The sequence below is a fragment of the Trichoplusia ni genome, chromosome 4 (genome assembly GCF_003590095.1).
Source record: "Trichoplusia ni isolate ovarian cell line Hi5 chromosome 4, tn1, whole genome shotgun sequence".
Lineage (NCBI taxonomy): Eukaryota > Metazoa > Arthropoda > Insecta > Lepidoptera > Noctuidae > Trichoplusia > Trichoplusia ni.
This window is the reverse complement of record NC_039481.1, coordinates 6,629,498-6,653,518: the sequence shown is the minus strand read 5'-3', so window position 1 is coordinate 6,653,518 and position 24,021 is coordinate 6,629,498. Positions and strand designations below refer to the sequence as shown.

The following is a 24,021-nucleotide window of genomic DNA, read 5'->3' as shown; positions in this document are numbered from 1 at the left end:
TTTTGCACATTGAATAATTGTACTTTCTCTTATAGACAAATGTGTTCAAATTGCAATTTTATGAATGTAAATATTATTGTGAGTATTTTTAATAAATCCTTTTTGTAATTTCGTTACTCATTTTCTATTGGATACCTTTTTTAGATCCACAAACGTCTCAATTGAGCAGATACTTAATAAAACCAAATTTATTAAGTCAATAAAAGAAAGGAAGATTAAAATTAATAAATACAATATAAGCGTTTTGAGATTGTTTATTATGAACCGTATTAATACAACTAATCAAAGGAAATCTAATTATAATCTTAAATTTAGAGATTGAGGCGCAAAATACTTCCTCTGATATCACAATACCACCATTGCTCGGATCTGACGCCTCTCTACCCAAGCTTACCCAAAGTATTATAGCAGTATACCCATCATACTGTATTATCTTATATAATTTTTACTATATAACAAAGCTATATAAACAATTGAAATATTCTTGAATATTTTGTCACGCTGCCTTTGCTTGCCATCGAGCGATAGTTGAAATACAATCAATAATGTAAACAAGGAGAGCAACCAAATGCGTTTCAGTTAGGCCTTTATCAAAATAAGTCCAGAAAAAGAAGATAAATAAAAGAATTTAGAAAATCAGTAAAAAATGGTTGATCTTGATTTGAATCAACTTCCAACTAATATTGGTATGTATATAGAATTGCGATTTCAGGTTCTTTTAAATAACAGTTAAATACTTATGGTCTATGAGCTTAAAAGTTTAACATTTACTATGTACTTGTGCGGACCGTTCTTGGGCCTTTTTCTAACAAAAATTACTGCATATTGAATATTACTATTCAGTCAAATATACCCAGTCATATAAAGATGAAGATTCGTCAAGTAAAAAATGTCAAATAAATAAATATACATCAGTATGACCGTACTAGGAGTAATGTAGTTTTAAATAAAGCTCTATGATGGTACTTTTGAAGACACGTAATTTCTCTAAACTTTTACAAAGTGACAGAATACAGCGGCAGTCTTACATGACTGGGCTTAAACTTAAGGATATACATAACATATAGTGGCGAGTGTCTAAACGAAGCCAAAGTTTTTAGCTTTGATGGCAAGCAGTAATTTATGCTTGAGCACGTGTCGCGAGGAATAGAGCGGGATGTAGAGCCGCGATATGCACGTGTTGGCGGTGGGCAGGTGCGCGTCGTCCGCGGGCCGGATCGTCACCGACGGCATCGGCTGGAAGCCTTCCTCAGACGCGGGCAGCGCGGGGGAGCCGGTCCAGAAGTACACCTGTACCACAAAAGTTACGATCATAATAAATGTGTCTAAATAATGACTGTAACAGTCATTATTTGTACAAAATAGTACATATTCCATACCAAGTCTTGTCGTTCCAAATGCGTCATCTTGTCAACAATGGCCCATAGCCAGCGCTTGAACCGTGCTAGTCGTTCCGACTGCTCGCCGCTCTCGTCGTTGAAGCTGGTGTATGACACGAGCGCGGCGACGTTAATATCACCAACGCCGTTCAAGAGCAGACGTAGATCTTCCGCAGTCAAACCTTCTACCGCCGACTCAGGTAAGACGTCAAGAACTCCAACGCGCATAGCCTGTTGACATTATAATAAATAGTTCAGACCAACTATTTATTTGTGTGCCTTGCCATTTTTAGGGTCATTCTAATATTATAAATGTCTTGTCGAAAATCGAAAATGTGCATATCTATACTAATATATAAAGCTGAAGAGTTTGTTTGTTTGTTTAAACGAGCTAATCTCAGGAACTACTGGTCCAAATTGAAAAATTATTTTTGTGTTGAATAGACCATTCATCGAGGAAGGCTTTAGGCTAAAAACCATCACGCTGTGGCTAATAGGAGCTAAGATACAATGGAAAATGTGAAAAAAAAACCGGGCAGGTATACATCATAAATTATATCTTCTACCCACGGGGACGAAGTCGCGGACAACAGCTAGTCCTACTATAATAAAACCAGTATTTATAAAAAAGGACACACCTCAAGAGCCTTTTCCTGTGAGAGCAGCATTCGATGCTGAGCGTATTTGCGCACGTAGTCATAGACATTGAGAGCAGTTACTTCAATGTCGCGTCCTCCTGGCACTAGCTCTACGCAGCCGCCGCCTTCTTCTTCGCACATTTCCAAACTACAAACATACATCAATTATTATGCTTTAATCTGAGAAATCATTATCAATGTAGATAAAACAAAAATATTATATTATACCTAAAGTTGAGATCCAAAGCTGCAAATAGAGAATGGGAATCCCCAGTTTCAGCATCCACAACTAGTTGCCGAAGACTCTCGTAGACAATAGGGTCGAAGAAAGCGAGATCATGGAACCTCACTGGTCGGCCCAGTACATACTTTAGAACATGCCTATTTAAGAACATCGGACACAGCTCATTCTGCAGCAGACACAATCCAATTATTCTGAAAAGGATATAAATAATTTTAGCAATCTTTTAACTTTATTTTGTCGGAATTGTAAGTTTGCGCAAATTACCTGCCAACATTCCTAAAAGCATTGATACGCTCTGGCGTGGCCCGGCCTTGGCGCGGAGAGTAGTAGCCGCGCTTGCCTGGCGAATAAAAGAGCGGCGCGGCATCGTCGGCGGGAGCCGCCGCTGCGGCCGACGAGCTGGCCGCGCCGCCCGCGCCCGCGGCCGCGCCCGCTGCCCCGCCGCCGCGCTCCGACAGGGAGAACACGTCCAAGTCTGGATAAGTTTGTACATTATTGGTAAGGTGTTGGGATAATCTAAAATAAAAGTTTTAGCTGTAATACATACCTAGTATTGCCTCGGAAGGATGCATGACTATGAGATCCATGGCCTCGCGTACTTTCTGTCGCAACGCATCCTCACTCGCGAGCAGCACGAGTAGTTGCGCTGGTGTCAGTTCCAATAACATACCTGTTATTTTACCCGCGAAAGTGGGATGTAATGAATGGACCTGAATAAGAAACAATATATTTGTGTGAATCTAAGAATAAAATAGCTCAAGCTTCGGTTCGCATATTACAGTAGTGTTCGTTCAATTGTGTCGTGTTTAAAATATTAACTTGACTCATAATTTCTCACCCTAGGGTAGAGCCGCTCTCCTAATTGAGCTTGATGGAGTGTTAGGTGTTCATTGTGTCCACCGGGACGATCACCGCTGTACCCGGCGCCCTCAGTGCCTGGAGCAGCCTGCATGTTCCCAAATTGATTATAAAATATAATGTAAAGATCATAATCGTGAGGTTTACCAGAGAGATATGTGTTACCTGTGGCGAGTAGGGCCTGGCGTCAACGCTGAGCACGCGGCGAGGCTCCCGCGGCGCGGCGGGTCTGGGCGCGGGCCTGCCCGGCGTGCGTCGCGCCGCGTCCTTAGTGCGCGCACGACCCGCACCGCTACTGCTAATGACACAAAATCGCACGTTCACATGCTAACTCTGCGCGGGAAATTTATTTAAGTCTGTGAGTCCATTAAGCTGGAGATGAGAGTGAGAGAATGGAGATATTGCCCGTATTTCTAATTCATGGAATAGCGTGAAGAGTTCTGCACACTATTCTGTTATCACACAAGACAGTCACATAATATGCTTTGTTAGACCATCTTTAGTAGATTTGCAGATGAAATTATGCTTTTGTATTTGTCGCACGTGTAGTGAGCTGTACAATACACCTTTATAAATAATTAATTTGATAAATATCAACATATTGATTTCGTGCGTGTGTCCCGAATTCTTTTTGAACAAATCAATAATTAACAGGATGTCGACGTTTAAATACCTAGGGCTTTTTCTTGCAGACGGCCTTAGGGACGACGACATTGAGAGGGAGCGTAGGGCTCTAGCGGTCCGGAGCAATATGTTGGCCCGTAGATTTGCACGGTGTACAGACCTAGTAAAAATCACACGGTTTCAAGGCTTACTGCCAAAGACTGTACACGGGCAATCTATGAGTCAAATATACACCAATAGATCGCTGGATGTCCTACGCGTCCTGTTAAACAAGGCTTTCAAGGATTGGTCCAGAAAACCTATTTACTACGTCCGTGTATAAATTCCGATAATGGTTCGAATTAGACAAAAGCATCCTGAAAACTATAGGTGTGAGATTCAGCTCATTGATTTATTTATCAGTTTGTCTGGCTGTGAATATGTTAGATGTTACTTATACTTATGTTATGACTGCACAGGCTTATGGTGTTTAAAAGGAATGTTGGTGTTTTATTTTAATGTAGTGCATATAAAGTTACCGGGCGCCACTGTTGCTACCGGCTCCACTGGCATTGGAATTGGCTGAGCCTGAAGTGCCATTGGTGCTGCTGCTGTTTGTGCCACTTCCCGTTGTTGGTTCCAATGGTGGGAGCTTTTCGTTAGCCAGTAGTGCCTATGTCAGAATAAGAAGTGTTAAATATATTTGGATGTAGTATAAATAATGCTTGTACCCATACTTAAGGAAGTTATCTTCTGGTATACATTTTTATTATGTTTATACGTTACCTCGGCGACGCTAGTGTAGAACGAGCGAGCGACGCCGCTGCCCTCTCCGGGCTCGTCGCGGAACGTGACTTTGACGCGGTTGACAGCGAGCGGTGGCTGAGCACTGTGGGCTCGACGGTTTTGCCCAGCGAAAGCACTGTTTAACTCGGCAAATGTTTGCTGTAACAGTTTGGCTCGATCGCGTTCCATCTAAATAAAATGAAAAAAATATTTTATGGCACTGCCTCTTTTTTCAGAAAATATTTACGAAACAAAATCTTAAAGACAAACTTACCTTATGTAATGTCAAGTCTCTTTGCTGAGAATTCCTTAATTTCTCCATATCTCTGCGGAATTTGACCTCTTTGAGAGGAAATCCGCCCAGTTCGGCGACCACAGATCCAGGCTCTAAGCCCACATCTTCGGTGAAAACGCGGCCAAATAAGTCCAAAGACAACCGCCATCTGCCCAGCAAGAGATCGTGGGATACTGAGGCACCTAGGCTCGGACATGCGCGGCTGAAATGAAATAATGAATAAATTTAAAATGGTTCAATTTATAAAGAATAATATTGTATATGGTAGAGTTGATTGAGCGTATGTAAACATTAGTGAACTCACGGCTGAGCTGGTGCATTGAGAGACGGCGGCAACAGATGTGGCGGCGGCAAGCCGGTAGTCTCCACAGTCACATGCGCGGATATCTCCTGCGACTCTAGAGGATCTGCGGCACTCAGGAGCTCGCCCTGCATGTGAATACATAACACATTACATCTTGATCATTAAGATAATTTACGCTCTGTATCATGTTACACTTGTACAGTAAGTAGCACGAAATATTAGTTTTTATTTGTATGTTGTCTTTCTTTTCCATCCTCATCTTAGTTCCAATTGACAAATGACAATAATTATAGAAACAATTAAGTCCAATTGAAGTGTAGGGTGTAATTTTGATAAGAAAAAGTCCCCCAAATAAGTGGAGTGACTTACAGCACGTACAATAACAGTCTTGCCGGGGCTTCGGGACGACGACGCACGGGGTTCTGCGGCCACTGTATTCGAGCCACTGGGTCCTAGAAAAAACAATGTATTGAGACAGATTAATTATAATTATTGAAGTGTATGGTAGATGTAATCATCAGAAATTAGTTAAATGGCTAAAAAAAATCAAACTTATGTAAGTTGAGTTGCATGATTTAAAAAAATGATGAATGAGTAAATAAAAAAAAGTGATACCTGGTGAAGGTGAAGCCGAAATATTCTGTTGATGTGGAGCTTCAATGATGGAACATGCCGTATCCACGAGCGTGTGGAATTCTGAAGGTTGTGCGATAGAGTCGTGCATAGAACTGTTACCCGCCGATAGGTTTACTGAATGCGGATGTCTGAAACACAAACATAGCATGATACATGGACTTGTTGTACTTTTGCATTTACTTGGTTGATTATAAACATACCTGTGATGCTTTTTCCTCGGTATTTGACGAGCTTCGTTAGAGTCAGAATCCGATAAATATTCACCATCAGTGTCAATGTCCATTTTGGTAGCTGCATCCTTTGTGCAAGATAAGTCCTGAAAATAAGGGAAGGCGTGACTATCGAATTGTAATTTTCCAAGTTAGTTAAATGTAGAGCAAGCAAGGTACCTGCGGCTCGTCCCGGGTGAGCGTGTGCGGGTGTGTGGGCGGCGCGGAGGCGGGCCGCGCGGGCGGCGACCAGCCGCGAGCCGGGCCGCGGCTCGACAGCCCCAGCCGCCGCGGGACTACTGCCGGCCAAACACAACATGTACGCGCTGATAGCAACTTCACACTGTCTTATTTAATCTTTCATTTCTTTCACTTTCATTTTTACCAATAATATATAACTTTAACTTGTTGTTCATACAACCAATTTGGAATGCTCTACTTTATCTTGCCAATAATATTTTAAAGGCAGCTGTAAATTTATAGTTCGACTGATCATTCAATTTGAATTGAATTTTTTTATAATTATATTATATTGCGCTACATTGACTTAGATCTAATAAATACATAAAAAATAATATTTACGTGCAATGTTACCTTCTAGCGGGTTGTTCACACCGGGCGGCGCGTCACCGGATGCGGGCACGGTCACGGGTTGTCGAGGCATGCCAAATAACTCTTCACGACGAGCGTTGGGCTGAAGAAGTTGCGGCTGGTCCGCGAGGGGCAATGCGTCTTGCAAAGTCACTGTTTTATATAATAATTAGGTAAAACAAAGAATTTCAACTATTCGTTGCGACAGCATCTCTCCTATTTCTTACCTCTTTAGGCGCCCCTAAGATAACAAACTGAATATACATAATAATCAAAAGTATTTAACATAAATATCTTATTATTGCTTTAACTTGTGATCTTGATGGGTTCAAATGATTACCTGTTATAAAATAGTGTGTAGACAATGTGTGGCTGTATGGGATATTAAGAATGTCTACTAACTGTTGAAAGGGTCTGGCGGCGGGCAACCCAGACACAGTGTGGAGTCGGAGCGCTGGAAGAAAGCGTGAGCGCGGCCGCGCGCGCCTTCGCCTTCGCTGTCAGACTCCGCCGCCGCTCCACCGCCGACAACCATCTCCTCGTCACCCTCTTCGTTTTCGTTCTCATCCTGTTGAATAAATAAATCCATACTGCATCTGTATCGCACTACATTGGCAACAAAACCAGTTAATAAAGAAGATTTATTTGAATTTTGATCTTTAAGATAGATAATATCTTGTTATTTTTATTAGGAAAATACTTTTTCAAGTAGGGGTGTAAATTATACAATTTTTCAGAGAAATATGCAAAGCCATTCCTAGTAGAAGCGTGCGTTACCGGCGTCCAGAGATGCTGGTGATGGTGCGGCTGCGGCTGCGCGGCGCGCATGTAGTACACGAGCGCGTCCAGCACGTAGGCCACGTGCTTGAGCGCCGCCACGTCCAGCACGGGCAGCTGCTCCGCGTGCTCGGCGCTGTGCGCGCGCAGCAGCGACAGGCAGTACGCCAGGAACTCGCGCCGCGCGCTGCCCGCCTCTACGCCTGAAACAAAATATATCATTGTTTCATCGACTTGAAGACCCGTCGAGGCAAGTCGGCCGATTAACGTATTTGGAAATACGAAAGTCAGACTAGTCGTAGTAAACGCAACTTGCAAATTGCACTTTTTTCCAATGATATCATTGGAAAAAAGTGCAACTGCTTTATCAAAATACACGAACCTTGCTCTCGATCTCTTGCCCTGGGGCCTTCAGAGAATCCCATAATGCGAGTTGCGGGCGACGGAAGAGATGTAGTGCGTCGCGCTGCTGGAGCTGCGGCCCGCCCTCCTTCTCCAGTTGATGTTCCCGCATTGTTCGATGTTAATGACGCACCAAATCTGGTAACAATTAAGGTGTTATTACAGAAATTTCAATATTTGCACATAGCTTAATAAACAAAAAAAAATACACAGAACATTGTATTAGTAATAAAATACAGAAAATTTGAAGTCCCAAAATGTATTAACCTCAATTGAGCCTCAGTTGCGTCCATGACGGTGACAAGCCAGTCCCATGTCGGCTTCAGTTGTCGCTCGAGGTAGCACTGTAGACGCAGCGCCTCACGGTAAGCCAGCGGTACCATACGCGGTAACGGTAAGGTTACACGCTCGTACTCCCACAGTAAATCTGCTATCTGTCGTATTACTATGCCTGTTGAAATAAAATATTGATATAAAAGCCCTTCATTAGGCAATATTAATCTGACTGAGTAAATACATCCATCTACTTATACATATAATAATATTTTCACATAGCAGTCATGAGCAACAGGGTGCTACAAGAGTTTAGTAAAAATCAGAGTACGCGCCAAATAATGCGCTTTAAACTGACCAACCTGAAGATCCTAATACCATCATTATATAATAGAATTGTATAGAAGTAAGCGTAACATACCGAAGGCTCTGGCGAGGCAGGAGGCCGTAGTGGAGGTGGAGTGCGGGTCGTGCGCGCCGGCGGCGGCGGCGGTGGAGCGGCGCAGCGAGGCGTGGTCGATGAACACCAGCGACGAGCTGCCGGTCAGGCGCACGCCGCCCGCGCTGCCGCTCGTACCGCGGTGAGCCTCGCGGGACCTGCGCCGCGTAATATATGACATTACTTGTTTTCAACATTATAGCCTAATAATACACGAAGTTTACCTAAACAAAAATCGTCGCGTCTGTTTGGCAAATCGTAAAAAAGTCGAATTCTCAAAGTTTGAAGGTCATGGAAGAGTACCTAATCATGCAGTTATTAAACAAAAGTTAGTCGCTCTTTAAGTTCATAATCAGGGAATGGTGACGGTATACTATGACAAATTCGCGTATCCCTTACCGTATGGCCCACTGCATGGAGTGCGGCGCCAGGTTGGGCCGGGCGGGGGGCGCGGCTCGCCTCTCGGAGGTGTCTCCATCGTGTAGCGGGGGCTCGGCCTCACCGTCCTGCTCGTCCGTTTCGCCGGCCTCCGAATCTTCGTCCTCAGGTTGCGTTGAGTCACCGCTCTCTTCTTCGGGGTATAGAAGTAAAGATGCTATGCCTGTCATATCATTTATCCGTCATGAAATTATAATCAAAAGGAATAATTTTCAGATATAGCATATACTGTGTTATTTTTCAACAAACAGCAAAATTTAAACAACCTTAACAGTTAATAAAAAAAATCACAATCACCAGAAACGCATTTCAAAATATCCCAAATTGTTTTGACCCAATGAACACACTACCTGGAGGATGACCTATGACCTGCCTATAATAATTTACCCACCTAGTTCCATTTATTCACTTAAGCTCTTGTATGAGCCTAACAACACTTTTTTAACAGTTTATAAATAAATAAGTTACAAGTGGCAAGTACGACATCATTTCCTTCATTTAAACATTTACATACTAATTACATTTTTAAACGAACATAAAAAGAAGCCACATATTTCAAAACATAAAATAGTGTCCAATCGGCAACAGGAACAGGGCCCAAGCTGCCTGTGGTTCGGGGTCAAAGGAGAGGAACCTCTTCATGATACGTGTCGTCTTAAGTATTACTGCTTTCTGAATCAAACCCAGGACCCAGAGGCCTCTTTAAGTGTTGATCAAGCTCTTGGCTATTAAGCCATTGGCATTTACGAAAAATCATTATCTTTTCATTAACGAATACGTAACGGAGCATGTAGATTTCGCCCGCCTCAAGATGAATAAACTAACTTGTGCTGTTGACTATCCATGCGTTCGGTAATTTAACTCAAGATAAACTAAAAAAACTGTTACCAGCATCGGAGCCTTGAGTGGCGCCAGTCTGTACACTGCGCTGCGCTGACTCTGCGTTGTCTTGGTCGTCCGAGTCGCTCTCAGTCTCCACCTCGGCAAGCAGGTCCAGTTCGCTCTCGCTCTCACCACCTTCTGCACGTTCAGTACCGTTCTCTACCACTACATGCTGTTCCTGTCCCCTGTTATGATCCAATTATGAAGTGTGTAAAATACGAATTCTTTTGATCGTGTTTTCTTTCATTGTGTAAGTGATTGTTTTTGTGTTACCTGTCGCCCATGGGGTCGTCGTGATGCTGCGCGTCGGCAGCCGGAGCGGGCGCGGGCTGGCTGGGCTCGTCGGTCTCGGAGGCGTCGTCGTCAGCGCCGAGAGCTTCGCCCGCGACGTCGTCCGCATACTCGGTGGCCACCGGCGTGGACGAGCGGTCCGGCACCAGAGTCGAGCTCCCCATAGACGTGCCACCCGCCGCAGCACCGCGAGCGCCGCCCGCTGCAGACTCTCTACACAAACAAATACAATTACCTCCTGATTTCCAACTAACAACATAGGAAGCTTAAAGCAAATAATAGAAGTTATTTGGCTCTGAATTCATTAGCATTGACTTCAGAACATAGTTGACGTCTTACTTTAAACAAAAATATGCATAACATACCTGCGCGCATGAGAAAGACGCGAATGTCCAGTTGAAAGTGGTTCTACTCCAAACAAATCTTCGCTACCGTTGACTAGGTCTACATAGGTGGTCGCCAGTGGGAACGGCGCCGTAGGCCTTACGACGCCCAGTCGTACAGGGGCTAGCAAAGCGTCAGCTGCCTCTACTAGTTCCTCCACAGCGAGAGCAACTAACGCTGCGAAGACGCGGCGACAACGAACAAGAGAGGACGTAATTGATAGTGATCTGTAATAAAATAATCCATTTTAGTTTAAGTAATGATAGTCAGGGTTAATCTTTTCCATTTTATAATAGTTGTTTTTACCCTTTTTTCTTAGCCGCACCAGGGGCCATCTCGACACTGAATATGACGAATATCCTGGCTACGGAACGTACAAATCGCCGTGCTACTTCACGCGCGCGCTCAGCTCGGCCCGGAATTGTATCATTTTGTTGTTCACGAATCAACGTATGCAGAAGAGTGTCTAGCATCTGCGGAGATATACATTATCAATATATACAAATAATAAGTCGTATCAATTCTATTCTGACTGATTCGTATTACTAACCTCATTGGTACATTTAACGATGAGCGCATGCGTGAACTTGTCCAACAGCGTAGTGCCAGACTGCGAGGGCGCGGGGCTGCTCGGCCGGCTTTCATTCTCGGCCGTGGCTCCACTGGCGCCGCACATTACTGCCGCTTCCACGGCTGGCCAATCACCTAAGTCAAGTACAGAGATTAGTTATAGTTGTTTATCAGACACCACTATTGTCATTATTCATTTACAATCAACAACATTATATCAAGCCATTCGAGACGATAAATCGTTTAAAACACCAAAGCTGCATGTCAGCCATTTCATAATAACGTACCCAATAAATGCAATAAAGCTCGCCTGGCGAACTTAGGCGGTTCCAGATCATGGTCGGGTGCATCTACTTCGGCGTCGGAACCGGGTTGCTTGCGCGGTCCGCGACCTCGTCCACCACCAGCTCGGAACTGGCGTTGTTCTACGGCCTGGCGACCCACCGTCTGGACTAGGAACAGGAGAATGGACTCGCCCCTATAAAAATCATAATTTGATGAGTAAACAATGATCTTGATTTGCCCTATTAAAGTATGAAAGTTGTAATTTATTAAGTAAACTTTGTTGTAACTATTGTAAGTAAGTGTATGTAAGTTTAAATGGTGTCATACCTTGAGTTAAAGTGTGTGGCTAGCGACGTGTCTCGCGCAAGTCGTGCTAGCAAGTCGCAGCGGGCAGTCCAGTTTCCACCGACCAAAGCCTTGCAGCGACATTTCTCCCAACAATCACAGTACGCTGTCGGCGACGTACGCTTCAACTTGCAATCATGTCCCTTGTGGCACACCTATTGAAAAAAATGTTTTTAGGTAATTGGTAGAAAGTGTAAATAAAAACAAAATCTGGTATTTCCTGATATTTATAACTGAGATTCCTTAAACTATTAGATACCTTGGCGCATTCCGTGCAGCAGCAAAGAGATCCTGTTAGACCACATGTCTTGCACTCAAAGATATCCTGTAAAAAAACATTAGATTAGGTTTTCTTGCAATTTAAGGTATTATGACATTTACGTTTATAAACATGCGCGGAAGCTTAAACTCGTCTCGTGTCGTTATTGTTAATAAATAATCTAGGAAATTTAACTGTGGTTCAAAGAAAAGTATTCAAAAACCAACATGACTGACCTGATTGATGTGTTCCTGTCCAGTCCAAGTGAAGCTGCAAGTATCGTTACAGCAGAGTACGAGAAGTGGCGAGTGGTCGGGGCTGGCGTTCGGCGGGAAGATGGCGGCCGATCGCTGGACCTCGTCTGTGTCGGGGCACGCACGAATCGCGTCTAGCAAAACAAGTGCGGCGCGGTATGCACGCTCGGCCACCGCTGCCATCAAAGGAGTCTGACCCATTCCATCCCTGAAAAAGTGTGTTATTTAGGTCAAACAAGTCACAAACAAAACAAAATGAGATTAAGGCAGAAAATATCGAAGGTGCTGAAAAGCAATAGTTAAATTACTTACAATTTACAACTTTCGATTCAAAAATTTGCACACTTAATTTTTATTCATGAATTGTTAGCATAAGAGACTGTGTCAAGAAAGTTGCATATCAGTAACAATTGATTATAAGGCATACTCACTTAGCAGTGAGCAGCTGCATGAGGTAGGGCTGCAGCACGGCGCTGTCGCAGAGCGCGCGCAGGGCGGCCAGGGCGTTGCCGCGACGTTCAGCCGGGTCCGCGCTCACCGCGCCGCTACCACTGTTACCGCCGCCCGACATTTTACTATAAATGTATGACAACATTACATTGCCTTTATTTGAGATCTGTACCTAAGTATAGGCAAGACTCAATCTCCAAAAACTAACAAGTGGCATGATATGATGATCACTTATCCTGTCCCACTATTAAGTATATCTATCCCACATTATCACTATAAAGTGACGGTTTGCCTTATAAAAATGAAAAGGCAATAAATAACTAAGAAATAGACGAACTTGGTGTAACAATAAAATCATATAGGGCCGATTTTTCAATCGCCAGATAACTTTTATTCAACGAATATGTTTGACGTTTTGACAGTTTTTATATAGAAAATATGTCAAAACTGCCATATTTATTCCTCAGATAAAAGTTATCTGACGATTGAAAAATCGGGCCTAAATTTACTAATATATAATATGCCTGATTTTACTGACTTATTTGGAGGCTAAAGAAATACTATAACATCATTTGCACTAAAAAAAAAGGTAAACAATCTTGGTGTGTCTTTTAATACACACATATTAAGAAATAATTAATATACTGTTATAATTCAGTTTTATGTTTAATTTGGTAGTCTGTATTGTTTTTTTTACATTGAATTTTAGTAGCCCTACATTGAACTGAGTTTTCGACAAAAACCCTAAAATATATTATTAAAAGTTTTTCAAGTGCCGAAACAAATGAGGTAATGATAAAAAAATTGTGTAGTGCTTTTTTATTTTTAATTAAAACTTACCCATTATTAGTAAGTCCCATCAAGCTGTCTTCGTCCCCGGAAGCCTCAAAGGTCTCTGGCGGCCATGAGATGGCTGGCACGGCCTCCTCAGTGCTGGCGCCGCTGCTACCTGTGCCGCCCGCTAAATTGGGCATCGAAGCGTTTTCCACTGATGAAACATCATTCAGTTAGAAACCCCTACACTTTATATGAGCTATAAAGCTCCAAATGTCTAAATATTCATTATCACTTACCTATATCAGGTTCTTTGTTAGATGTAGGCGCACACATGTGCACGCAAGCATGTAATATATTTCTGTTGCCATCGCAACGCTCTTGGAGAATCGACAAGATTTGTTGTTCTGTTAACAAAAATTACAAAATATTGCAAATGTTTCAAATAAATAAAGAAACACTCAACGGTTAAAAAAAGTGTATACGTACTGCTAGTATCCGACTCAAGTTGATGGAGTAATTGACGCACGCCATCAAGATCGCAACGTAGCACACGCGGCATCATAAGCTGCGGCTCCGGCACTAGGATGATAAGCGCGACCTGCACATACATTGAAAATACATTCAGCACGGAATTGGTCATTTATAACATAATACAGAGTTGAGCTAGCAACCGGGTGAGTACCTGCGACTTGAGCGCGGTGTGGTGCGGGTGCGCGGCGGCGGCGGCGGCGGCGTGCGGGTTGAGCGGCAGCGCGTGCGCCGTGAGCGCGCGCGCCGGCGGCAGGTTGAGCGCGGGCGGCTCGCGGACCATGCCCACGCAGTCGCGCGACACCGGGTACAGCGCGCCGTTGCCGTCCACCATGATCACCACCGGTTCGCTGCCCTGCGACCACACACAAACAAACATTTACATTTACACAAAAAATAGGATTTAACCTTAACTCTAAGAAAGAATACGAGCTTTTAATTATAATTTGTATCATTTGGTTTTCTATAGAATGTCCAAAATGAATAAAGGGCAGCCAGAGATTACATCCACAGTACCACAAATTTTAGTATTACAAGTAAAAATACAAAAACTTACTTCAGCAGCTGTAGCCAACTGTATCGCCTGGCCATTGGAGTATCCCAGTAGAGCATTATTATCAGTAGGAAACGCGCTGTCAGTAAGGGCCCTAGTAGTGCCTACTGCGTATACCGCATACGCTAAAGCGCCTCCCGGTCTACGGACCACAGCGTGAACACCACGGCTGTCCACCTATTTACATAAAAAAATAACAAGTAAATGTCATGTTAAAATTTTTATACATGCATGTTATTTATAAAACTTAGCCATGTATAAAATAACCTATTATTGAATACTAAAAAACTCACCGCAATAGTAATAACTTGTACATCAGATGGGATTGCGATCTTTCTGGGCGATCGTTGCAGGCAGTCTGGTCCGCGCGGGCCGGCAGTTCCTCCTACACCCCACTTGACGGCCACCAAGTCATCTTTCCGCACGAGCCGGCAGTCTTGCAACAGCGTCGATAAGTCATCGGGAGTTGAAGGCACCACTTCTTTGCCGTCCTTGCCGATAGTCGGAAACCGCACAGCAGCGTAAGCTCCATCCACTTTGAGCACTCGGCCTAAGGGAACACTCTTCACGTCCTCGAGAAATACAACTTCTTTTAAAGGCCACTCCTCTTCGTCACGCTTAGATCCGTCATTCGAAGAGCCTTCCTCGCCACGCACGGTTACTCGTTTAGCACGTTCTAAAAAATATATAATGTTTTAAAAGGTTCCTTAAGCATTTAAAAGAAAGGATAACTTTAGATCAATAATATTATTTTTCTTATTAACATAATACAAGTCCCATTAAGTTACGCTAAGTATTTTCAGTCCTTACTATGTGAAGTGCTTGTGTCACTGCAAGTAGATGAAGCGGGGCTGGGCGGTGGCGGCATGTCGAGCCGGTCCGCCATATCTTTGTTGCTGTCTTTAGCGCCATCCTTGCTATTGCTACTTGACGACGATGCTTTCACAGATGATACGGTTAGTGGAGACTGGTTCTAAAAGAAACAATGTTTATGATAATATCTAGTGTTTTTTACGCACAAAATCTTAGTTACTGTTGATGATAGTTTACCTGTAAGTCTCGTTTGTCCTTATCGGAGACAGAGCGGTCAGGTTGCGGAGGAGGCAACAATTTAAAGCGACACATATCAGAGAGATTCCATGCGGCATTCTGCAGAACTCCTACTTTCGGCACTCCCGTGGACATGTTGAATCCTGTCGTAACAGTACCACAAATAAATAAGGCGAAACAATTAAAAAAACGCAAATGGCTATGATGTTTATATGTCAACATAGTTACGCTTACCGACGGCACCAGGTTGGTACATGGGTGCATTCTTCATGGTAACACTCTGTCCGGCTTGCAAGTCCTGTGGCGCCGTTGACGAATGTCCACGTTGTTGCTTGCGAGAGCGAGCGCGGTGCTTCTCCCAAAGACGAGCTCGCTGGCCAAGAGGAAGGACTCCCCTAAAAATATTTTCATTATATTTTTAAGTGCTCTAAAGAATTAAGCAATCTTTACTTGTTGGGTTATACAGTTACATAATATATTATTAAGCGGCAGGCAAAAGCTAGTTCTGCCTGCCGCTTCCCTCGCGTAGGTGGCTCTTATTGCTTTAAGGAGTACACGACATATTATTCTAGCATGCTAGATTATTTTATTATTTTATTATCCCTACTAATATTATAAATGCGAAAGTAACTCTGTCTGTCTGTTACGCTTTCATGTCTAAACCACTGAACTGATTTTAATGAAATTTGGTACAGAGATAGAGTTGACCTTGAGACAGAACAAAGGATAGTTTTTATCCCGGACTTTTGAAGAGTTCTCTTGGAAACGCGATATAACCGACCTCGACGCGGGCAAAGCCGCCGGCGAAAAGCTAGTTTTTTATAAAAAAAAAACGACTCCCGAATTTAATCCTTATGCCGCGGGGGGTTTTACAAACATACAAATGACATGCATGTAGACACCCAGACTCAGAACAAGCATTCGTGGATCATGCAAATGCTGCGCGATTTGAAAAAAATCTATAAATAAAAGAAAATAATAAGTATCAAGTTGTTCCGCACCCAAAAGGTAAAATCAGAATCCTGAAAACAAATGATTTTAAGATCTCCTAAGGCCAAAAACAGACCTATAGCCCTAGCGGTCAATACTTTATAACCATAGAAATCTAAATAACAAGGTAATAGAAGTGCTAACGCCGCGTGACCTTGTCGCCACACTGGTGTCTCGGACGACACCAACGCGCAAACTTACGCTCAGTCGCTCGCGGAATGTTGTCACAGTAAGAACCACTAAAAGTGTTGTTTTGCGGCGTTTCTCAGGCTGGAAATTCATCTACATCGTGTAATAACATAAATAAATAGATAACATTTTAACGGCAAGTAAATTATTTCGGTAAATTATTGATGTTATTACAAAATTAAATTTTAAAACATAACCTTCATTATAAACCATATGAATTTCGCAACATCCTGCCACAATTGCGTTCTTTACCGATCATTGCCTCTGCAGTAAGAAACAGTAAGGAAATGCACCGTTGTAAAAAGAAAAATGTATAACGAAAAATAATATTTATCAATGCGGTCGTATTTGTAGTGGTACGGCCGCACAAAACTGTCGTAAATAGTGATGTGATTAAATGCGGACAAATTATCCAAAATGCACGTTGTATACGAAAAGAAACAATTTTAATAGTCGTTTGTTTTTGTGAACAAATTATTGAATATATTTTTATTTCAGATTCCCACATGCAAATAAATACAAAAGACAAGTGGATGTCTACCACGGGTAATCGAAATTGGTACCCTGCAACGTAGGCCGAATTTACACTATGAAATTAGTTGCATGTATGATAACTTGCCGCCCGCCGCCGCCCGCGCCCCTCTCCATTTTTACGGCTCGGATCTCGCTCGCAACTGAATGCTTCGAAAAGTACACCTTGCGTTATAGCATTGAATAAAAATCGCAATTTAAATTTATCCAAATCTCATAAATACAATTTTTTTTATTATGAACGTTTACTAGTCATTGGATACATGAACTGGGCTGCTATTGTAAGACGACTAAGACTCACCGTGTATACCTACATTACCTACCTACCAAAGTATTTCCTAATATATTTTTTTCTGTCAACAGACAAGTAGCGAATAAGTTTTTTTTTTGTAAGTACATATTATGTACATATTACAATGTAATCCATAGAAGTCTACAATAAAAAACATTGTCACTCATAATTTCGTCTTTCGTTATATTTCAATCCCTAGTGTAGTTTACGTAATTACTACGACTAATGCAAAAAAATGCACTTCTATTTAAGAAACCGCATTTCTTTAATAGAAGTAAAAAGTTTCTTTTGCGTATTTTTATATATGGGGACGGACAGCGGGACCGACTTCGTTTTACAAATGTAGTGATTATTCCAATTGAGATAGTTGGTTTACAATAAATTAAATTGTAATAAACCGAAATCTATAAATGTTCCTGATGTAATAATGTAGCACTTAACTCACCACCAGTACAGCACTCCACTCTCCAATCGTGCAACAGTATACAGTGAGCACACGTGAAGAGAAATGGCTTTGTCGGCACCAAACTCCAAGAAAGTCTGTAGAGGGTGCTCTAGCCGAGACGCGCCAGGGGCGTGAGCTACGAAATAAGACAAAAATATAAATCATAAATATTCAAAGAGAAATATTGATACTTCTAGAATTATTTTGCTTTACATACCTATAGATTCGTCCAGGAAAGTGGCAATTCTGCCAGTGTCAGTAAGGACTGAGATACGTATCCCGGCGGCGCTAATATTGATCACGCGCTCACCGGGGGTCATGCCCAGCCAGGTCGAACGTGGGTGATACGCAGTCACCGATCCAGATGCCTATTGAAGAATACAAACATCATAACCTCTAATAAATTTAAACCCTTAGTTATATCTCGAGGAAATTGATTAAGCTACACATATTTTCGCAACTACTAGGCTGCCTGCTTTCTATACAAAAAAAAACAATATATTAAATGTTTTTGGTCACTTACGTCATTTCGCTGATAAGGATGTGCATCAGCCCAACGCCACTGGTGCAGTTGGCCTTGAGTGGAGATCGCGATGAGCTCGCTGTACGTGGCCGCGATATGAGTAAAACGAATGTTACTGTCCCAGTACTCCAACTCTTCAGACACCCAAAGAGGTGATGCCGCTATCGATGAATCCTTTTTCTTACTCTCAGCTGGCATAGACAAGCGTATTAGTAAAAATAGCATAATTTTAATATATTTTCAAAATGTATCTTATAATTTAGTAAGCGTTTTTTGTTGTTCCAATAAAGCTACTCAGTAATTTTCTGAATATCAAAATTTTTATTCCATTTTAAATTTTATTTAAATAAAAAATATTGAGAAAGAACGGCATATCTACCTCCGTCATTATTACCACCATCTTTATCCCAAGAGGTATCTCGCAATGCCGATTCGAGCCACCTGCGTGGCCCAAAATACTGCCGCTCGCGCCACCTACTGAACTCAGACGGTCGCTCCTGCGTGGAGCTGCTGCTCTCGCGACTGGCGCCTCCGCGGGCTCCACTGCTGCCGCCTCCACCCCCACTGCGACTGTTGCAAAAATTTGCTTTATCCCCATCCTCTACGGCTTGATCCTACTACTACGACTTCTACATTGTACACAGACACATACTAAGACATTGCTAATTACATACAGGGAGAGTGATCAGTGCAGATCAAACAACAACATGCTACATTTCTAGAGCATGTCATCTATGTACAGAACCAAACATCGAGTAAACACCCAATCACAACAAACGGAAACTGCGTAAGCTTGCCAGCGTGCTAGAGATTGGGTTGAGGGCTATGATTACTACAGGCAGGAGTGTGTGTAGAGGCAGAGGAGCATAGCTTGACAGGTATACCTTCTGATAGCCGCGTACCCGAAGATGTCCTCAGAAAACATGGTATCCGCGTCGATGATGACAGAGTGGTCCTGCTGCGCGGCGTGGAACCCGCCGTCCAACAGTGAGATGAGGTCCTCGGGAACGTAGCCGTCTCCCCCCTCTCCGCCCTCCGGCTCCTCGCCTTCCTCGTCGTCACGCGACAGCAGGTTGTTCACGGCCAAATTTACATCCAAGTTTGTTCTCTGAATCATTAATCACTACTATTTAGAACACAATACATATTCTAACCTATTCACGAACATCCAACAATTTCACAAAAGCAACATTCATTGGGTGCCAAATGAAAATATTATAATTAAAACACTTAGTAATTACTTAACAAATGTGTCCACATAGCTAATTACACAAAATTATTTATAAAAATATCATAAAACATAGTGACAGTCATACATTTATCTTTTAAAGATTGTCAGCTTCATGCAGTGCCATTAGCATGTTCCAAAGTTTATTAGGAACCCAGTACTACTGCTTCTAATAACAGATTTTAAACCTACTTGCTATTGATAACTACCTTATTTTCACCGCAACTTTTCGCCGAAATGTCATTCACGTAGATTTTAAGTTATGATTAAGCAATCCTGAAACACATGTTATAATATTCATACCTGTAACTCCCTAATAATGAGACTTCGGCTCTTGCCCTGGAGTACCACTTGGGCCTGTGTGACCAGATCTTCTGGTACAAACGGAGCCGGAACTGACACTACTCGCCCTGATCCCGAAGCTCCGATAATCACACCCGTCGCACGGCTTGTTGAACCTTCACAAACCAAAGTTAAAAGTATGTAAATATTAGGTACCTTCTATTTAAGGTCATAAAATATAGTTTTAGTGTGACAATTTCGACAAAATTTTATCTTCTAGTATATTATTAGTCTATACAAACGCTTATTTAATAAATAAATGACTGACATATTCCAGTAGTATATTTCATTTAGTAATCTTTATAATACAGCATTTTTAACTATAAGTTAATATTTTTAGTAACAAATATGTAATTGTTCTCATGTGAGACATAGCATAATTGTTTTTTTTTTTAATTCTGGTATCAGCATATGGAATGTCTTGGCTTTCCTTTTTCTACATATAAAGAATATTGGAATAAGTACCTTGTGAGCTAGGTGTAGCACGAATGGAGTTCCTCATAATGCGAGCTCTGGTGCGCGGTTGTTGCCGGGAGCCACACCCACCACCACTGCCGCCTTGCTTGCCACCGCTCGTACCACCGCCGCCGCTCCCTCCTCCTCCATTGCCACCATTCTTACTAGCATCCGTTTTACTCAAGTCCAATCTATCCGGAATGATGGAGAACGCAGCTCGGCATATGGTGCCATCTTCGAGTAGACAAGCAATGTGAGCTGGACCCGCGGCCACAGCGCGGACTCCGCGCAGCGAACTGAGGGCCGAAGATCCAGCGCCAGTGCCATATCTATTCCACCGATCAGCAACTTCCTTAAGCCTAAAAAAAATTCAATCTTTATTAATCTTATTCATTTGAAAAGAACATCATACTTTACATGACTTTTCATGAAAGAGAAAATTACAAATAAATACACTAACAATGGTAATTTTCAACCACAGGGTTCTATGATGGTAGACAATTATGTGTATAATTCTGTGAGTCTGACTCAGGATTGTTTTTTCTCTTTATAGAATTCATAGAGGTAACATATTTTGCTACTGCAACTTATGAATTTTCAGGATATTGTGACTTTTAATAGCAATAATGTGTTTTATTTTTAAGAAGTCATAATGAATATTAACAAGCTAGACGAAAGGCATAGCCTGTTTTTGATCTAGAGTGAACTAAGTCATAAAAAAATGATATTTTAGATAAGGAGACATTAATTGATTTAAGAATCAAGAATAATTGTTATTATAACCTCTAAAATCATACTTAAACAGCTTATAATTCAAACTGATACCATTCATGATATAAATTAGGAATATCCAACCTCAATCTATTTTATACCCAAAAGGAATCATCCAGTTAACATACAATATTTATTTGTTATGCATAATGAAATTTGTGTTCAACTGATCATAATAAAAAAAAAAGGAAAAACATTAAATAGTGACAATTAAATCCTATCCCTAACTAAAATAGACTCTAGCCTGTTCAATTTTATTTTTTTCATAATGTCATGACAAACAAAAAATCCTCTTAATTTAGTTAGCTTTATAGTCAATAACTTTAATGTATATCTCATAATATATTATCATTAGGAATGTTGTAAAAAATGCTATTTGTTTATATGATACTAGATGACCCGGCAAATGTTGTTTTGCCTAATAAATTATTTCTAGTTGTTTGTATTTTTAATGCCACATTATAAAAAGAATAAAAACAAACAATTTCGTCCAAAAAATATTCTTTTTTTTAGTGTGATCATATCTTATCACTTAGGGTATGAAAAATAGATGTTCCATTCTCAGACTGAATGCGTACTGAATACGCATATAAAATTTGGTAAAAATCGGTTGAGCCTTTGAGTATGATGATATGAGTACATATGAAGAATGAGTTTCGTAGGAGTACGGTAACTAACATTGTGACACGGGAATTTTATATATTAGATAGAAGAGATATAAAGAGAGAAGTAATGAAATCACACATTTTGAGAATATACTGTTTTGTACTTAATTATAGTGTGTACATGAAGAAACCTGTCTCATATTTTTTAGAGCAATCTAACACACGTAAAATTTAATTTCATTAGGCTTAGAACATTATGTTAAACACAACCATACACATATATTCAGCGATCAGTAACCTTTTACAAAATATATGTGTTGTGTCCACTTCAAATATCAACAGATTTGTTTTGTGAGACTTCTAGAAATTTCTCTGTATTAAGAGAATATGTAAGCTCTATTCAAATCAAGTAAAAAAGTGCCTAAATTTCCAGTAGGTACGTGGTGGCTAAAACACTTGTCAATTCACAATAGGTTGGTAAGGTTAGTTTCAACCCTGAAATATACAAACAATTTAATTTCTATGATTTACTTATTATTAATGAATTTAGTGTCTTGCATTTGAATATTGTTATTTAAAATTAGGAAACTTATTTACAGATGGCCAAAAAGCAATTTTGTATAATATGTTGTATAGAAAACCTCAATCATCAGAATAATACTGTCAAATAATGATCCATAGTCATAATGAGATGAGATGAAATTTCAAATGCTTGGTAAATATTATTGTATCATGTATAGTACCTATGCTATCAATATATTAATATATTTTACTGCAAGTAAATAACCTACTAGTATAAAAAGTAACAAGCTGGATTTAATTCTTTCTTTCTTGATTATTTTTATCATAATTAAAGGTATTTTTAGAAACTGCATGCATTCTCGAACTTCTGAAGCTAGTTATGCAAGGACATATGCCGATTTACAGGTATGAAATAGGTAATGATCAATTATGTCACAGTTAGAAAATTAACAACTACAATATCGGCATTGTCGGTGCGAAAAACAGTTACTGCTAAAGCACCGTCGGTATTAACCATTAACTAAACAGATTACGCCATCCGATCCGATCAACGTTAGTACAGTAAAGATTTGCCGATGCCTTCACTGAATACTACAAAGGAATATCGTGCAATGGAAATTCTCCCATGAGCGTAAAATGATACGGGAAACGTGGCCCTTGATGCTATATCATCTTTTAATGACTCAAATCAATCTTATAATCATGGAATGTCGGATTTCACAACATGAACGAAATGGAGTCAACTATTACAATAAAATATGTTTACCTGTCTATCAATTGATCCTCTGTGCCAGGCAAAGGATGAACCACAAAATGCATTGAAGACATTTTCCAAGGTCTTATCCTGTGTTTTAACAAAGATTTCAAAGAGCACACTTAAACATTTGTTAAAAATCCACCACAATACTGCAAGAACAAAAGAACACCATCTAAAATCCTCTTCCAACCACCATATTTCTCGTGGTTTCCTTCGTGTTCGCTTCTCGTTCTCAAATACATGTGAGTCGGTACATGACGAAAAAAGAAAGAAAATATCAACATGGCTTCTCCGCCCAGAATGTTGGTACCCCTGGGCCTAACAACGATGCGGGCAAGTTGAAATTAATGCTATGAAACGTTTTAAATCGTATATAACTCATAATATTATTTTTTACAAAATATCAGACGGTTTAAGTTTTATTTCTTTTGTAGTAATAAAATACAAAAAAAAACAAATAAAGCAATTGTACCACAAACCTTGTATATTATGTAGGCTACGCTGGGTAGTGGGTTTACGAAAAGGTAACGTCGGTCGCTGAAATGCGATTAATTTAATGAATAAATTATTCTTATTTTTATTATTTGAATATTATAATGATAAAAATGTTTAACAAGTTAAAAGGCGTATTATGTTAAAAGGCAAGAAATATTCAATTCATGTTGAAACTCAGTAATTATCTTTGAGTTCATGTATTTTAGGCCATGAGCTTAAGTATTAAATGAGGTTTGAAAATATCAATAACCTAATCACATAATAATATAACTATTCAACACCAAATTTAGAGCTTATTCTTGCGACAAGTAACAGCACAGAGCCTGAGCGAAATGAGAAATGTTAGTACTGTTTGACTCTTCATATTTCCTGTAT

The 24,021-nt window shown here is 40.9% G+C and overlaps 1 protein-coding gene across 12 annotated transcripts; it reads right to left on the bottom strand.

Annotated features, from left to right (window-relative positions):
- Positions 1 to 236: 236 nt before the first annotated feature.
- LOC113492745 (E3 ubiquitin-protein ligase UBR5) lies at positions 237 to 23,447 on the bottom strand. Of its 12 annotated transcripts, none has more exons than XM_026870381.1 (51): positions 23,161 to 23,447; positions 20,506 to 20,855; positions 20,002 to 20,156; positions 19,355 to 19,578; positions 18,850 to 19,040; positions 18,471 to 18,661; positions 18,165 to 18,315; positions 17,948 to 18,083; positions 15,735 to 15,895; positions 15,501 to 15,643; positions 15,261 to 15,423; positions 14,744 to 15,126; positions 14,454 to 14,627; positions 14,052 to 14,252; positions 13,856 to 13,967; positions 13,666 to 13,773; positions 13,433 to 13,580; positions 12,574 to 12,717; positions 12,125 to 12,350; positions 11,889 to 11,954; positions 11,612 to 11,784; positions 11,287 to 11,477; positions 10,980 to 11,134; positions 10,736 to 10,902; positions 10,411 to 10,656; positions 10,028 to 10,258; positions 9,761 to 9,939; positions 8,834 to 9,035; positions 8,417 to 8,592; positions 7,990 to 8,173; positions 7,703 to 7,860; positions 7,321 to 7,523; positions 6,946 to 7,111; positions 6,535 to 6,696; positions 6,133 to 6,251; positions 5,944 to 6,059; positions 5,723 to 5,871; positions 5,477 to 5,559; positions 5,108 to 5,232; positions 4,783 to 5,005; positions 4,509 to 4,697; positions 4,262 to 4,395; positions 3,793 to 3,903; positions 3,285 to 3,417; positions 3,100 to 3,207; positions 2,809 to 2,971; positions 2,526 to 2,736; positions 2,246 to 2,452; positions 2,018 to 2,165; positions 1,380 to 1,610; positions 237 to 1,290 (listed from the first exon to the last, which is right to left on the bottom strand). In XM_026870381.1, the coding sequence occupies exons 1-51, from the start codon at positions 23,220 to 23,222 to the stop codon at positions 1,078 to 1,080; spliced, it is 8,745 nt and encodes a 2,914-aa protein (XP_026726182.1). In that variant the 5' UTR covers positions 23,223 to 23,447; the 3' UTR covers positions 237 to 1,077. The 12 variants fall into 12 exon arrangements, with proteins under 12 accessions (XP_026726182.1, XP_026726183.1, XP_026726184.1 ...); XM_026870382.1 differs by having other exon boundaries at positions 3,285 to 3,414; XM_026870383.1 differs by having other exon boundaries at positions 6,133 to 6,248.
- Between the last annotated feature and the right edge of the window lie 574 nt (positions 23,448 to 24,021).